The sequence below is a fragment of the Tribolium castaneum genome, chromosome 7 (assembly GCF_031307605.1).
Source record: "Tribolium castaneum strain GA2 chromosome 7, icTriCast1.1, whole genome shotgun sequence".
NCBI lineage: Eukaryota > Metazoa > Arthropoda > Insecta > Coleoptera > Tenebrionidae > Tribolium > Tribolium castaneum.
Window position 1 is genome coordinate 3,302,193 of NC_087400.1, and position 16,513 is coordinate 3,318,705.

Below are 16,513 nucleotides of genomic sequence, written 5' to 3' on the forward strand. Positions count from 1 at the left end.
GGAGAGGTAGAAAGCGAGCTGTTACTTGGTAGAGGAAGGGTAAGAAGGACTTACCTTTGGGGCGTTCGGGGGCCGGTTTCCGAAGGCCGTGTAAGGGAATATCGCCCCCTTTTTGTATAATCTTGTAGGCTTCCTTTTGCTCGGAAGGGCTCAATTGAGTGGATTCGTCCCTTCGCCGGAAAACTAGAGTCGAGTCGCTTTCATATCCAGATTCCTTGAGAGCCCTTTAAAAAAACGGTCAAAAATTTTGGTCAAAATGGCACGTGGGTACTCACTGGTTGATGAAACTCTTGGTTTGTGGTGGTACCCTCTTCTGCTGCTCCAAGTGCTAGAAAAAAGTTACTTAGTACCAAAAAAAATTCCTCGAGTTAGAGACATGCAGCATGCCGTGTCAATTGAAAGGTGTGTTGGTGGTGTAAGAAGAAAAACAAGGAATTAATTGTTTGGTTCTTACAGATTTTGCTAAGGCTCTGGCGAACATAATATCATAGCTTGGCAGTGCTGAATTGTCGTCCAACCACTAATAATTGGTTGTGAGAAAAAAATGTTTGTTAGTCACAAATCCAACACCAAGTGTGTTATTAAAACTAAACAAAAAGTAATATTTGAGGTATAAAAATCCTACCCCGTCGAATATATCCATCACTTCGTCCCACCACTAAAAAGGGAAACACGAATTTAGAACTAAGCAAAATTGTTTTTTTTTTATTTTTGGTCATTGATTTGTGAGCATGCTTGGAGGGGTGTTTGGGGTATAGGGACTCACTTCTTTCGCTTCCTTCTCGGAGATGGAGGAGCGGCCGGGAATGTAGTTCTCGATGCGGCCGGGTTGGTTCTTGTAAGGGTCATGGCCATGCTTGATTATTCTGGGAAACAATCGTTGTTGTTGTTTTTTTTGGAAAATTTTGGGTTGGGTTTAGTTTTTTTTATTGAAACTTAACAAAAATTTAGTCAAATTTTGACCAGACGTTCTAAGAACCTTAATAACGCATTTTTGAAAATTTCCTCAAAATATTACAAGGCATATTTGACCTAGCAATTTTTTTAACTAAAGTTGGACCATTTTAGATTTTGTTCCTTATTGAAGTTTCTAGTAGACACAACAAGACCGAATTTTTTCCATACGTTATCAATAACCTAGTAACATAATCCTGAAAATTCCATCAAAATATTCCAAGGCATACTTGATCTAGCAAAACTAGAACTATTTTTTTTTACTAGAGTTAGTCGACTTTGGAATTTGTCCAATATTTAAGCTTCTAGTAGACTTAACTATACCAAATTTCATCCACACGCTGCTAATAGCCGTATAACGCAATCTCGGAAATTTCGTCAAATTGTTCCAAGGCATACTTGATCTAGCAAAACTAGAACTAGAATTTTTTTTGAATAGAGTTAGACCAGTTTGGAATTTGTTCAATATTTCAACTTCTAGTTGACATAACTGTACCAAATTTTATTTACATGGTTCTAATGACCTCGTAACATAATGCTGCAAATTTCATAAAAATATTCCAAGGCATACTTAATCTAGCGATACTAGAACTTGAAATTTTTTGACAAGAGTTGAACCAGTTTGGAATTTGTTCAATATTTTCGCTTCTAGTTGTCATAACTGTACCAAATTTTATTTACACGCTCCTAATAATCTTGCAACGTAATGGTGCAAATTTCATCAAAATATTCCAAGGCATACTTGATCTAGCAAAACTAGAACTTAAATTTTTCTGACTAAAGTTAGACCAGTTTGGAATTTGTTCAATATTTCAGCTTCTAGTAGATATAACTATACCAAATTTTATATGCACACTCCCAATAACTTTATAACTTAAAGCTGCAAATTTCATCAAAATATTCCTGGGCATACTTGAACTAGCAAAACTAGAACTTGAAATTTTTTGGCAAGAGTTAGTACAGTTTGGAATTTGTTCAATGTTTCAGCTTCTAGTTGACATAACTGTACCAAATTTTATACACACATTTCTAATGACCTTGTAACGTATTGCTGTGAATTTCAGCAAAAGATTCCAAAGCATTCTTAATCTAGCGATACTAGAACTTCAAATTTTTTGACAAGAGTTAGACCAGTTTGGAATTTGTTCAATATTTTAGCTTCTAGTCGACATAACTGTACCAAATTTTATTTACATGGTTCTAATAACCTAGTAATGTAATGCTGCAAATTTCACCAAAATATTCCAAGGCATACTTAATCTAGCACAACTAGAACTTAAAATTTTTTCACAAAAGTTTGACCAGTTTGGAACTTGTTCAGTATTTTAGCTTCTGGTTGACATACCTGTACCAAATTTTATTTGCACGGTCCTAATGACCGTGTAACGTAATGGTGCAAATTTCATCAAAATATTCCAAGGCATACTTGATCTAGAAAAACTAGAACTTAAATTTTTTTGACTAAAGTTAGACCAGTTTGGAATTTGTTCAATATTTCAGCTTCTAGTTGACATAACTGTACCAAATTTTATCCACACGTTTCTTATAACCTTATTACACAATCCTAGAATTTTCATCGATTTATTCCAAGGCATATGAGATCTAGCAAAACTAGAACTTGAATTTTTTTTGGCTAGTATTGGTCCTAATTGGATTTTGCCCCATATTGAAGCTTTTAGTAGACAAAACTGGACCAAATTTTTTCCACACATTACTAATAACCCTGTTAGCTAACTCAACAAGTTTCACCAAAAAATTCCATGCCATACTGAATTTACAATTTTTTTTTAAATAGTCTTACGTTTCTGGCACCGATCTTGGCATAGTTGCAACACTATAGTCGTTCTCTTTATCCCTTGTTTGGCGTCTCCTGTCCAGAGTGGCGTACTTATAGTCCGTGTAATCGCTGTCATAAGCTCCAGGTTCCGGTTCCGACAAATACCCGGAAGAGTAAGGATAATTCCCTAAACCAGACACAAAAAATCACTTCTTCTCTCCACCACAAGTAAATACCAACTCAAAGCTTGTCGCTTATCACACACATGTTTACAAATCGTTCTTTTAATTGATAAACTTTGACTGACACTAAACAGAAATCAAGTGAAAGTGTTTAAAAAACTCAATACCTCTGCGCTGTTTGTACTTGATGGTAACGAACTCGTCTAAAACCAAACAAATAAGCCTAAAAGTGATGATAATTGATCGCAGTTACCTCGATGTGGCTTCTGTTTGTGGATGGTATCGTACATTTTCTTGTACCATTTTGACTGGTTGGCATCTTTCACCTCCTGTGACATTGCGTTATCAATACAACTGATAAGAAACTTATCAATACTTACTGATCTAAGTATAAGAGGCATTCCATCTTTTGTTGTCGGGCCAATACCTTCAAATTTTCGCGGGCCAAGGTCGGCCATTTTACGCGGCTTCTCGCTATCTGATTCGCTCGTGTATTCGCTCTTGATCTTGTACACTGCAATTTGATTGGTTAGAGGGCGGAGGAAAAGGCGGGCGTACGTACGTATCTCACCGGGGCCTACAAAAGGGGGCTGCTCCTCGATATACAGGGCCCCCTTGGGCAGCTGGCCTTCTAAAATCAAGACCAAAACAAAAATAAAACATTTGGCAACGTTACAAACAAAGATTAATTGGCCAAAAACATTTATTTTTCTATTACTACAACAAAACTCGAGGCTAGAGAAAGTCTGATTGAGGTGATTGGCCAAAATCAGGCCACGTGACGCTGATTGGCTCGATCCGGTCACGTGGTGGTAAACCGAGCCGCCCACTTGTGCCACGTGACAATAGTCGAGCCGCTGATTGGCCCAGTCGGGTCACGTGGTGGTAGACAGAGCCGCTGATTGGTCCAAACCTACCTCGCGCTTTCTGCAACAGCGTGATTGTTGGATTTTGCGCTTTCGGTAATCTTGTGGCTGGAAAATCACAAAATCCGGAAATCGGAGCCGATTGACTAGTTGGAAGACGTTTTTCGAGGGTGCTGGAGAGGGTGATTCCGGTGTCGCTGCTCGTTTCCGGTGATTTCCAGGGAGGTTCCTTCCCCCCCTAAAATCAGGCGTTTTTGGTAGTGTTTTTCCCCCGAAAATTAGAATTACCTCGGTTTTATTCGGGTTTTTTCGGCTCAGAACCGGTGATTCGAACTTAACTGGTCGAAACTCCTTTTTTTCGACTGTGGGGCTTGAAGTGGCGCTTTTTGGTGTCCACACCGGCGAAATGGGCTCATCTTTGACTTGTCTTTGGCGTTCTGGTGGTTGGTAGTCCTGTTTCTGGCCCGGCGACCACACACCTGCATTTAAAAATAGGTTTGATCGAGATTTCGGGACAAATTTTTGATTGAAGTCGCGGGGGAGCGGCCCGATTTAGCTAAGTGAGTCACACGAGCGAAATAATTATAATTATTTATGTGTCTATTTTTGAAGTTTCCCGTGCGAAAAATGCGACTTCCGGTCTTGTGTAAGGCTTAATGAAAATAACTCGAAAATAACGACGGAGACGCTTGCCAACTTAGGGATTTAAGGCCAGGTGTTGGATGAGTTTACCTGAAGATGAAGTAATTGGTTTTAAAATTAGCGCCAGGGAGAAACGTGATACTGGAAACTAATTAAATTGTTTCAAAGTTTGAAAAGTTTCCGGCAACGTAAATGCCAAAAATAAGTTTTATTGACTTGGGAAACCTTGACTTAGACAAACGATCACAACTGACGCAAATTTGGCCAAAATTGACCAAACGGCTTTAGCAAAATTGCGTCTCCGTTTTCCGAAAGCCGATAATTATGTACGTAAACAATGCAAGTTTCATGCAAATATCTAGTCAAACACCCGAGATATTCAATTTTGAAGAATTAGTTAATCCTGATTTGGAGCATTTTTGAGTTTTTGAATTTTTTTCAAAAATTCTAGTTGGCGTAATTGATTCAAATTTTACCAAAAAGTTGCCAAATGGCCAATAATGTAATTTAAAAAGTTTTGGCAAAATACTCTATGGCCTACGCGATTTAGACTAGATTTTAGGTATTGGTGCTAGTGTTAGCCCTCTATTAAAGAAACTCAGATCATTAAAGACCGAAATATTTACAATTTTGAAAATCTAACTTCAGAATCGGGAAGCTGGTATTAAAATGCATGCGTCGTGAAAATTTCGTCCAAATTTTCCAAAGGTGACTTGATAAAAAAAACATTAGAAGTGCTGGATCCGAATTTAGCATCTTTTTGAAAAACTGACGGCCATAACGGCGTAACGTTTATTTGTAACACTAATATGGTTCCAGATTCGGAAAAAGAATATGAAAAAACAGATTTTTTTTAAATTCCATCGCTAAATCTTTAAAAATAACTAAATTATACAATTTTGAAATTTTTTGACTACGATTTAGCCCACCTTGAGTACTTTCTAAAGCTATACTGAAGCTTCTAGTCGAGATAATTGGACCAAATTTTGATCACACGTTGATCAATCTCTAGTAACATTTTTGCCCAAGTTTGAATAAAATATTCCAAGGCATGACCGATTTACAGCATTAATAGTGTCAGCACTATAGTGCTAGACCTCGAACTAGCACTCTTACTGATTTTGGAGTGTGTTTCAAACAGATTTTTACCAAAACGTCATAAAATTAATTCGACTATTGATTGATTTAAGCTCATGTGACCAAAAAATCGCTTTTTGTACAATTTATAAAATTTTGGATTTTTTTGGAATTTTTTTGAATCCTTTCTGTAATGATATTGAAGCTTTTCGTTGAGATAATTCGACCAAACTTTGGTCACACGTCAGTCAATCTCTAGTGACGTTTTAGTCCAAGTTTGAATAAAAAATTCCAAGGCATGCCCGATTTAGGGCAATAATAGTGTTAGCACTATAGTGCTAGAACTCACATTAGCACTCTAACACAGTTTGGAGTTTGTTTCAAACAAATTTTTGCCGTAACGTCTTTAAATTAATTCGGCTCTTGCTTAATTTTACCTTATGTGACCAAAAAGTCGCTTTTTGGCCAATTTCTAAAATTTTGGATTTTTTTTGAAAATTTTTTGAATCCTTTTTGTAGTTATATTGAAGCTTCTAGTTGAGATAATTGGACCAAACTTTGGTCACACGTCAGTCAATCTTTAGTGACGTTTTAGCCCAAGTTTGAATAAAAAATTCCAAGACATGCCCGATTTACGGCAATAATAGTGTCAGCACTATAGTGCTAGAACTCAAATTAGCACTCTAACACAGTTTGGAACTTGTTTCAAATAAATTTTTGCCGGAACTTTGTTAAATTAATTTAGCCATTGCGTGATTTAACTTCATGTGACCAAAAAGTCGCTTTTTGGCCAACTTAAAAAATTTTGGATTTTTTTTTGAAAATTTTTTGATTCCTTTCTGTAGTTATATTGAGGCTTCTAGTTGAGATAATCGGACCAAACTTCGGCCACACGTTACTAAGCCCATAGGCACGTTTTCGCCCAAATTTCTGCAAAACATTCCAAGGCTTACTTGATTTACAGCAACAATAGTGTTAGCACTCGAGGTTTAGCACTCTTACTAAAACTATACTTTATTCCGAACAAAATGCAACTAAAATCGATTATATCTCGTGAAATTACCACAACTTTAACTTGATTTAAGCTAATTTAAACCGTTTTTTGGGCACTTGTTTTTGGAAAAATTTCCAAAACCTACTTGGACTAGCCGCCGTGGCCTTGAAAGTGGGCGCAGGGGCGATCATAGCACACTACATTTCAGCGCTCATACAACACACGTGCTCTGTCGTAGACGCGACGCTTGGAACTGCCGACGCCAACAACCACCAGTAGCGTCGCGACGCCGAAATAGACCAGGCCCGTCATCTGACCGACTAAATTTGACGAATCGATTTAAAGACTGTTTATTTGACGTTTTGATGGACATCCGAGCGATTAATCAGCGAAAATGTTGCTTCAAAACGCTATGTTGTTGTGACGTCCAAAGAATGGGAAAATTGCGAGTTAATTATAGGGAATTATAAATAATCTGGGTTGTGTAAGAAGGCGGGTTGTGTTACACGTGTTTTCGCCCGTTTTGGGAAGCGACAAGTGAAGAAAAGCCAATTTTACTCAACTGTTTATTTCGAAAAATTGGAAATAAAAATATCACATCATCAAAAAAAAAATACAAAAATACAAACAATTCTAGTCTCAACTGTTCGAACACAACTGTTTTACCTAACCTAATGTCTCATTTATTTGAGCAACTGGAAAAATATCCTCATTTTCAAAAAAAAAAAAATCGCCAGATTTTGAAAACTTGGTTTTGTTTTGTTAAAATTTGTCCAGAGAACGTAAAAATAAAACTGTTTGCACTTTTCAGTGCTGGGAACACAATTACGCTCAGTTCAAGGTTGTTAGTAGCACATGCACGTTAGTCAACCAACCTCTCCCAAGCAAAAACCCTTTAGCTGTGATTAGTTCTGCATCTATCTCCTCCAACAAGCTGAAAACGCGTCGATTTTTACCCAGAAGTTTGCTAATTCTCTTCGCCTCCTTCCCTTTTTTGGAGCACCCTAAACAAGATATAAGCCCACCAAAAAAAAAAAAAAAAAAAAAAAACACGGAAAAAGCCACACAGGAGCACACCAACCACTCACCAAACTCCACAAACTCCTGGAGGTGTTTAGGGAGGAGCTCATCCTCGTGTTCACTCTCCGATTCCGGCTTTTGGAGCTTCCCCAACTGTTGTTTCAACCTGACTTTCGACATGAACTCATCGGAAATCCCGCTTGGTTTAGTCTCAGGTGTCGTCAGTTCGATTTGTGACACTTTGATTTGTTTTTCCAACTTGCGTTGTTCCATTTGTGCAATTTTGTCCATGTATTCGTTGTACATTTGTTGTCGGAAGAATTCCGAAGGCAGGGAAACTGGGCGTTTTTTGCTTTCTGCAAAATCACCACGCTTGGAGATGTGATAATCTTCAATGCGAAACTTGTGTTCCATTTCTTCCTCCAAGCGTTGTTTTTCCTCCTCCAGGCGTTTGAGTTCCGTTTCGATTTCTTGCTCCTTTTGTTGGAGGTAGAGCATTTGTGCGTTTGGTAGCGAATTCCGACGATCATTTCTATTTTTACTTCGGGCGTGGTGTAACCATTCGGTTAAATCTCGCGCTTGGAGACGTGCACTGTTCATGTTTCGAGGTGCACTAGTAGGATCGTGGTGGCTTGAAATAAATTGAGGCGTGGAGGTGGTGAGGCGTTGGAGGCTGGAGGAGACGTCGGCGAGCTCCTGGAGGACGGCGGCGCCGAACGGCTGCGAGAGGAGGAAGTAGAGGCAGATCTCGCGGAGGGTTTGGGGGTTGGAGGTGATGGAGGAAATGTCGGCAATGGAGGTGGAGAGGCGTTTGGTGGTGCAGAAGGAGGTGGAGGAGCCGCTGCTGGGGGACCTGGAGGGCGCTGGGGGGCTGAGGATGGTGGTGGAGACTTGGGGGCGGGGAGTAAGACAAAGACTTTCCACTTCTTTTGAGGGGGATTCCGGGATATTGCCGTTTTCAGAAATTTCTGATTTTTCTTGGTCTTTCTTAGAGGAATTTTTGTTTTGATTTTTATCATAATGATGTGGTTCTTGATGTATAGAAACTTTAAATTCTTGTGATTCTAACGGTGGAGTCACACTTCTGTTGGCTTCTTCTGTTTTTTCAGAACGAAGTATTTTGTGTATGATTTCTAATGGTTTTGGATTTGTTTCTTCTAAACCAGACTTGCTATTGTTATCGTCATCAGAAAGAACAATCTTGTGTATAATTTCTACTGGTTTGGTTATTTTTTGATCAGAATTTGCATTTTTAGAAAACTGGAGACTGCTAAAATGTTTTTCTAATGTTTTCTCCGACCTGAAGCTTGAGGAACTAGTAGAAAATGCTTTTGAATCTTCTATAATTTTCGTGTGGGCGAAAGGATAAAAAGTTTTAGATAATTTTTCTGTTTCTGATTCTGTTCTTGTTGGTTCTAATTCTATTTTATGAATTATTTCCTTAGAAAATGGCTTAGAATTGCTCAGATTTTCCTTGTCGATTGTAGATTTAGAAAATTCGCCCTTGTTTGTGGAGATTTGTTCGGATTTAGAAATTTTAGAAGTAGAAAATGATTTTGAATCTTCTACAATTTTCGTAGGAGAAAAAGGATCAAAAATTTCTGGTTCTGTTCTTCTTGGTTCTAACTCTATTTTATGAATAATTTCTTTAGAAAAAGGCTTGGAACTGCTCTGTTTGTTAAATGTAGACTTAGAAAATTCGCTCTTGGTTTCTTTATGTGTGGAGACTTCAGATTTAGAAATTTTAGAAGTGGAAAATGAATTTGGAAGAAAAGAATCCACATTTTCAAATAATTCTTCTGTTTTTGGAGCATTTGGTTCTGGTACTGTTTTTGTTGGTTCTAAATTTATTTTATGAATTATTACCTTGGAAGAAGGCTTAGAAGTACTCTGATTTTTCTTGTTAAACGTAGTTTTAGAAAATTCGTCATTGTTTTCTTTGTTTGTTAAAAATTGTTCAGATTTAGACATTCTAGAAGAAAGTGGAACAAAGTCGGTTTTCTGAACTCTTTCGTTATACATAGAACTAAAATTTCTTAAGTTTGTAAGATTTTCCGTACGCACTGTTCTTTTATCAGAAGTTTTAGAAGTAGACTCACTTTCATATTCTGTATCTGTAGACAATTGTTCTTCTAATTTTGCTTTAGAATCAGAAGACGGAATAAAGTGTGAACTTTCACTAGGAATAGTACTAAATGTTTTATTAACAGTAGTTTTAAAAGTAGATTTTGAAGATTCACTCTCGTATTCCGTATCTGTAGACAATTGTTCTACCGATTTTAAATTTTTAGATAATTGAGAAGTGGTTGATGCTTTCTGACTAGTTTTTTCAGAACGACCAAAATTTGGAAACCTCTCTTGATTCTGTTCAGTATTAAACATTTTACCAACAGAAATTTTAGAAATAGAACTAGAAGACTCACACTCTGAATTTCTAACCAACTGTTCTAATGTTGGTTCAGATTTGTATTTCTTAGAAATAGAGGATATTGCATAACTTGGAAGAAAATCTACTGAGTGAAACCTTTCATTAGGAGTAAAACTAGAAATGTCAGAGCTTTTCTGATTTTCTTCTGCACCAAGTGTGCTTGTAACAGGTTTAGAAACAGATTTAGAAGATTTGCTCTCCCATTCTGCATCTGTAGATTTAGACACTTCACTAGTTTTCTCTAAAGTAGATTTAGAACTTTCAAAACTTGCAAATTTTTTCTGATTTTCTTTTGTACTAGACATTTCTTCACCGAAAATTTTAGAAACAGAACTGGAAGATTTACGTTCTTCCAAGAATGGTTCAGTTTTGTATCTTTTAGAAATAGAAGATGTTGCATAAATTGGAACAAAATCTACTGATTGAAAACTTTCCATAGCAGTAGAACTAGAATTGTCAGAACTTTTCTGATTTTCTTCTGCACCAAGTGTGCTTGTAACAGGTTTAGAAACAGATTTAGAAGATTTGCCCTCCCATTCTGCATCTGTAGATTTAGATACTTCACTAGTTTTCTCTAAAGTAGATTTAGAACTTTCAAAACTTGCAAATTTTTCCTGATTTTCTCTTGTACTAGACATTTCTTCACCGAAAATTTTAGAAACAGAACTGGAAGATTTACGTTCTTCCAAGAATGGTTCAGTTTTGTATCTTTTAGAAATAGAAGATGTTGCATAAATTGGAACAAAATCTACTGATTGAAAACTTTCCATAGCAGTAGAACTAGAATTGTCAGAACTTTTCTGATTTTCTTCTGCACCAAATGTGCTTTTAACAGGAGATTTAAAAGACTCTTCTGATTTTTGACTAGTTTTCTCAAATTTAGAATCTGTAGAAGTTTCTTTATTTTCTTCAAAACTAGACATTTTTTCAACCAAAATTTTAGAACTAGCAGATTCACAATCCGAATTTGTTAGCATTTTTGATTCAGCTTCACATTCCTTTGCAACAGAAGATGTCGAAACAGACAGGGCGCAATCTACTATGCGTAAACTTTCCTCAGGAATAGAATTAGAAGTTTCAGAAGTAGTATTAGAAGATTCACTCTCATATCCTTTATTTGGTGTTAATTGTTCTAACTGTGGTGTTTCAGAAGTTGAAACCGGTTCGAAATAATCCATCTCCTTAAATTCTTCTGCTTCTAACTTGAAACTTTGTTGAGTAGTAAGCTCAGGATCTACATTTGAAGATAATTGTTCCTCAAGTTGAAGATTAGATTTCGTTGCTTCTAGACTAGAAACAGGCAAAATTGGAAAATCTAACTCAACTTTCTGAGAAGTCTCTTCAAAAGCCGTACTAGAACAATTAGAAAACTGATCACTTGTTCCTTCTAAATTAGATAACAACTGCAAATCTAAAGAAGTTTCCAATTTTTCTTCTACTATTTGAGGAATAGGTTTAGAAGACTCAGTCACTTCTGTGTCCAATTCTGAAGTGGAAGTAGAAGTAGAAGTCTCAGTATCTTTCTGAGTAATTTGATCACTTTGAGCAAAAACTTTCTCATTTTTGGGGGTTGGGGGCGGCGTCAACTCCCCCACCTCCTCCGGACTACTATCCTCCAAAAACACAACCTCGGCCCTAGTACTACCTTCCACAAGACTAGTACTAGCAACTTGCTCCACATTTGGCACTTCTATAATCCTAGTACCGACCAGGACTGGATTTTCCAAAATTCGGCGACGTTTCCGCAACTTTGGTGTAACTTCAGGTTCAGGAGTCCCTTGTTTTAGATGATGGGAAATTCTAGTTTGTTGTTCCCTGTCACTCAAATCACTTGTTTCTTCACTGATCACGTCCAGAAATCGTGGATTCTGGACAATTGGGTTAAAGTACTGTTCCAGAGCTGCCCTTTTTTGGGCCCTTCGGGATTTGACGCTTTCTATGGTGCTATGGACCTGCCCTAAAGCTTCCTCTGGGGATTTTACAAGATTTAAGCCTTCGAGGAAGTTTCGAAGGGTTAGTTCCTCCTCGGGGGACATTAAGGGAGGTTCCTCAACCTCTTGGTCCGACTCTACTTCAAGTACTAGAGCAGTACTAGAAGTACTAGAATCGTTTTTTGCGTCGTTTTCGGACAGTTCTTCGATTTTGACCGAATCGTCGTCCAGACTTCGACTTTTGACGGGTTTTTTCCGCTCAGGTGACTTGATACGTTTGGGGGATTCGACTTGGTACTTGTTTTTTTTTCGTTGGTTTTTGGATTTTTTACGTCTGGAGCGACCGTTATCTGCCATTCCTGCGTAAATGCGTCAGGTTATGGGAAAATTGGGTGTTTGGTGTTAGAGACACGTCACTGGCGGGGAATCGCAGTTAGACACACTCGACACAGCACTGCACAATAACAGAAAGCGGGACGATCTAATCATAGGTGGAATTATATTTTTATGACTTTGCAAGGCTATTTTAAGCGCGCGTGAGAATGTTACGCTAATGATAAGGTTTGTTTACGTGGACTTGGACTTACCTGAAGGAGATGGAAGCGATGTGTACGTGGAGGTGGAGGATGAGCTAGAAGAACAGGGCGGTTTGGAGGTACCTGCAAAAATTTTGGGTCAAGGTTTTATGGTAATTTAGTGAAACTGTTCGGTGTAATAGGAGGTTCAAAGGTTAATTTCCGGATTAAATGGGCGACAGCACGTGTTCGTGTTTGCTTTTCCGCAAAACAAATAATATTACTGGTTTTATAAAATGTATTATTTACAATTTTTGTTTAGTCGTCGATTTTGCATATTTTTCATTTTTGTATTTCCAAAATAATTATTTTGAAAATATTGGCAATAGATATTATTTATATTTATTGTTATCTAGTAAATTTTGCATATTATTTTTCCTTTTGGTTTATTGTCACGAAAATTACGTATGTATGCAAAATTTCAGTTCCTTCGCATGATCAAAACTCTCTTTTTCGTAATTTATGGCTAGTTTTTTGTTAGTTGTTTTAATATTATTTTTCTTTTTTGTTTTAATCTTTTCGTCAACAATGCTTGTTTAATTTTTTGCTTCTTATGTTTCCATTTTACATTTTTTGTTACACTCATTGTTGCGGAAAGTAAATAAAAAAACACAAGTAAATGTAACTTTTTATTTATTTAACCGAATTTTTGTAACTGCACAAATTCAAAAAACACATTTTATTAACAATTTTGAATAAAAAATCAGTAGAAAACTTCTATTTTGGCGCAATCGAATTCTGGAATTAATCATAGCCGAGGCGAAGCCGAGGTGTTTTATTTACCTCTAATGATTATTTTTCTTTTTCTTTTGGTGTTTATTTCTAAATTTCCATTTATATTTTTTCTCATTAAAAAAACTTGTATTTTTTGGATGTTTACTATTTTTTTTTGTTTTTTTACAGTTTTCATGTTTTTTATTATTTTCTCCTCATCATTTTTTTGGTATTGTTTCCTCTTTATTCTTTTATTTAGTTCATTATTTTTTATTTGTTTTATTTTTTCTATTATTCCATATGAATAGTTCTTTGTTTATTTTTCATTTTATTTTGCATCTTTTTTATTAATTTTTTGCTTTTTATGTTCTTCATTTTTTTGTTCAATCATTGTTGAGGAAAGTAAATAAAAAACACCAGTAAATGTAACTTTTTATTTATTTAACCGAATTTTTGTGACTACAAAAATTCAAAAAACACATTTTATTAACAATTTTGAATAAAAAATCAGTAAAACACTTCTATCTTGGCGAAATCGAACCCTGGAATCAATCATAGCCGAGGCGAAGCCGAGGTGTTTTATTTACCCATAATAATAATAATTTTTTTTTGATGTTTATTTTAAAATTTTTGTTTATATTTTTTCTCATTGTATTGTTGTTTTTTGTTTCTCATTGTATTTTTTGGATGTTTTCTGTATTTTCTTATTTTTTTATTTTTGTTCTGTGTTTTTTACAGTTTTCATGTTTTTTATTATTTATCCTTCATCATTTTTTTGGTATTTTTTTCTTTTATTTAGTTCATTATTTTTTATTTGTTTTCTTTTTTCTATTATTCTATATGAGTAGTTCTTTTGTATATTTTTTCAATTTACTATTCTTTTTTATTATTTTTTTGATTCTCATTTTTTTTCGTTCAATCATTGTTAGGAAAAGTAATTACATAAAAAAACACTGAAAACACAAAAATATAATATTCAAATAATTTGTTAATTTAATTGTTCACCTTAGCAAAAAAATGCAGACAAGTGTTTTAAAATTTTGAGTACAACCTCAAACTTTAACAGATATCTCTAGAATTATCGGTCGTAGGAAAAAAATAAAGACAGATTTAAAACCCTCGGAAAATTTCAGATTCAGAACGTCATAAAATAAGTAGCCTAGTCTATTTTTTACTACAGAAAAAAATATTTTGCTCAAGTGCTTGTAATTAGACGAACTAAATTTTAATATTTCTAACTTTTACTGATATTTCAAAAACTACAACTCGTAGACAAAAAACAAAAACAGTTTTGGAATCCTTAGACAATTTTACGTAAGAAAAGTTACAAATCAAGTTGTTTAGACGTCTTCCATTTTACAAAAAAAATCACAAGTGTGTTTAAACTTTGACTTCATTTATGCTTTTTTGACGAAACAACTTTAAGCAATATTTCAAAAATAATTACAAACTTGTTTTTTTTTGAACAAATTTTTGTATACAGAGTGTTAGAACGGTCTTAAATAAATAAAAAAATCGGTAATAAAATTTTGAAAAAATCGCAACAATGGAGCGCTTAACCATTGTCTTAGATTTTTTCCCTCAATACAATACAGCGGGCGTTAAATAAATCACCAACAATAAATCAAAAAACTTACGTTCAAAGCACTCAGTGTTTTATGACCAAACCATGTCACCAAAACCCGTCAACTATCAATGTTGTGATCAAAACGGATCAGATATTTCCCACTCTTCTTCCGGCTCCGGGAGGGAGCGGCTGCAGCCACCGGAGCGTAACCGGAGTCGCTCCTTAAATTCGACAATACGCGAAATGACACAATTTTTGTGCAATCGGAAGTAGTTGTAAACGTAAAATGTCCAATACAGCGCCGTGATAAATTAATTACCGGGCCTTGAATTTCAATGTCCAGTGGAGGATTCATGCCTGATTATAGCGGAAGTGCGCTACTTTATTTAAAATACTTACTGTGGTGCTTTTTCCGCCGACGCCGTTGTTTCAAAAACCTCGACACTTTATTAAAACAGATCAACCACCGGATTTTCATCGATCGCGACTTGAGAAAGCACAAGACTGAGCTGACGAATCTTTGGCCGGAACTAATGATAGGGGACACTCCTTGGTCTTATTGTTTCGAGCTTTGATTGGATGGAGAAGTTTAGAGGTTTTATTTTAGGGCAATTAAGAAATGAGATGAGCAGACCGAATCAACTTTACTTCAGAAAATACGAAACGACAACTTTTGTCCCATATTTATATTTTTTTTCATCTAAGACAAGCTTTAGAATATCTTGAAAGTGTGTTTTTCTTATGTAAAATTGTTTAAGGATTTCGAATATGTTTTTATTTTTTATCTACGCTCCCTAGTTTTCGAGATATCGACCAAAGTTCAGTCGACTGTTTTGAAGATTTAAGCCAAACTGAAAGGCAATATTACGATTTTTTTTTATTAAGCTCAGGTCCAAGAGAATTTTGAAATTTAGGTTGTCTGATGTAGAAACGCCTGAGGATTCCGAATATATTTTTATTTTTTAGCTACTCTTACTAGTTTTTGAGATATCGACCAAAGTTCAATTGACTGATGTAAAACTTTATAGCAAACTGAAAAGTAACAGTTATGATTTTTTTAAATCAAGCTCGAGTCCAACAAATCCATGTAATTAAAGTTTTCTTATGTAAAAGTATCTTAGGATTCCGATTATGTTTTTATTTTTTATGTACTCTCACTAGTTTTTGAGATATCGACCAAAGTTCAGTTGACTGAAGTAAAACTTTATAGCAAATTGAAAAGTAACAGTTATGATTTTTTGAAATCAAGCTCAAGTCAAACAAATCCATGTAATTAAAGTTTTCTTATGTAAAATTCTCTAAGGATTCCGAATATGATTTTATCTTTTAGCTACTCTCACTAGTTTTTGAGATATCGACCAAAGTTCAGTTGACTGAAATAAAACTTTAAAGCAAACTGAAAAGTAACAGTTATGATTTTTTTAAATCAAGCTAAAGTCCAACAAATCCATGTAATTAAAATTTTTTTATGTAAAATTGTCTGAAGATTCCGAATATGTTTTTATTTTTTAGCTACTCTCACTAGTTTTTGAGATATCGACCAAAGTTCAGTTGACTGAAGTAAAACTTTATAGCAAATTGAAAAGTAACAGTTATGATTTTTTGAAATCAAGCTCAAGTCAAACAAATCCATGTAATTAAAGTTTTCTTATGTAAAATTGTCTGAGGATTCCGAATATGTTTTTATTTTTTAGCTACTCTCACTAGTTTTTGAGATATCGACCAAAGTTCAGTTGACTGAATTAAAACTCTATAGCAAACTGAAAAGTAACAGTTATGATTTTTT

General features: G+C 35.4%; 1 protein-coding gene across 17 annotated transcripts in view; it reads right to left on the reverse strand.

Annotated features, from left to right (window-relative positions):
• The window catches only part of CAP, a 45,443-nt gene that overhangs the window by 15,248 nt on the left and 13,682 nt on the right, over nucleotides 1–16,513 (reverse strand). For 5 of the 17 annotated variants that reach the window (XM_064357747.1, XM_064357746.1, XM_064357744.1 and 2 more), the window contains 14 exons: nucleotides 12,459–12,530; nucleotides 7,581–12,230; nucleotides 7,368–7,496; nucleotides 4,068–4,258; nucleotides 3,831–4,017; nucleotides 3,294–3,544; nucleotides 3,167–3,242; nucleotides 3,081–3,116; nucleotides 2,756–2,918; nucleotides 767–866; nucleotides 626–658; nucleotides 455–520; nucleotides 276–328; nucleotides 55–224 (listed from right to left, as the gene is read on the reverse strand). In XM_064357747.1, coding sequence (XP_064213817.1) covers nucleotides 55–224; nucleotides 276–328; nucleotides 455–520; nucleotides 626–658; nucleotides 767–866; nucleotides 2,756–2,918; nucleotides 3,081–3,116; nucleotides 3,167–3,242; nucleotides 3,294–3,544; nucleotides 3,831–4,017; nucleotides 4,068–4,258; nucleotides 7,368–7,496; nucleotides 7,581–12,230; nucleotides 12,459–12,530 — 6,177 coding nt within the window. Of the gene's footprint in view, nucleotides 1–54; nucleotides 225–275; nucleotides 329–454; nucleotides 521–625; nucleotides 659–766; nucleotides 867–2,755; nucleotides 2,919–3,080; nucleotides 3,117–3,166; nucleotides 3,243–3,293; nucleotides 3,545–3,830; nucleotides 4,018–4,067; nucleotides 4,259–6,637; nucleotides 6,789–7,367; nucleotides 7,497–7,580; nucleotides 12,231–12,458; nucleotides 12,531–14,797; nucleotides 15,057–15,126; nucleotides 15,563–16,513 lie in introns of those variants that run through there. The other 12 variants (XM_015984328.2, XM_015984325.2, XM_064357752.1 and 9 more) reach the window with 12 other exon arrangements.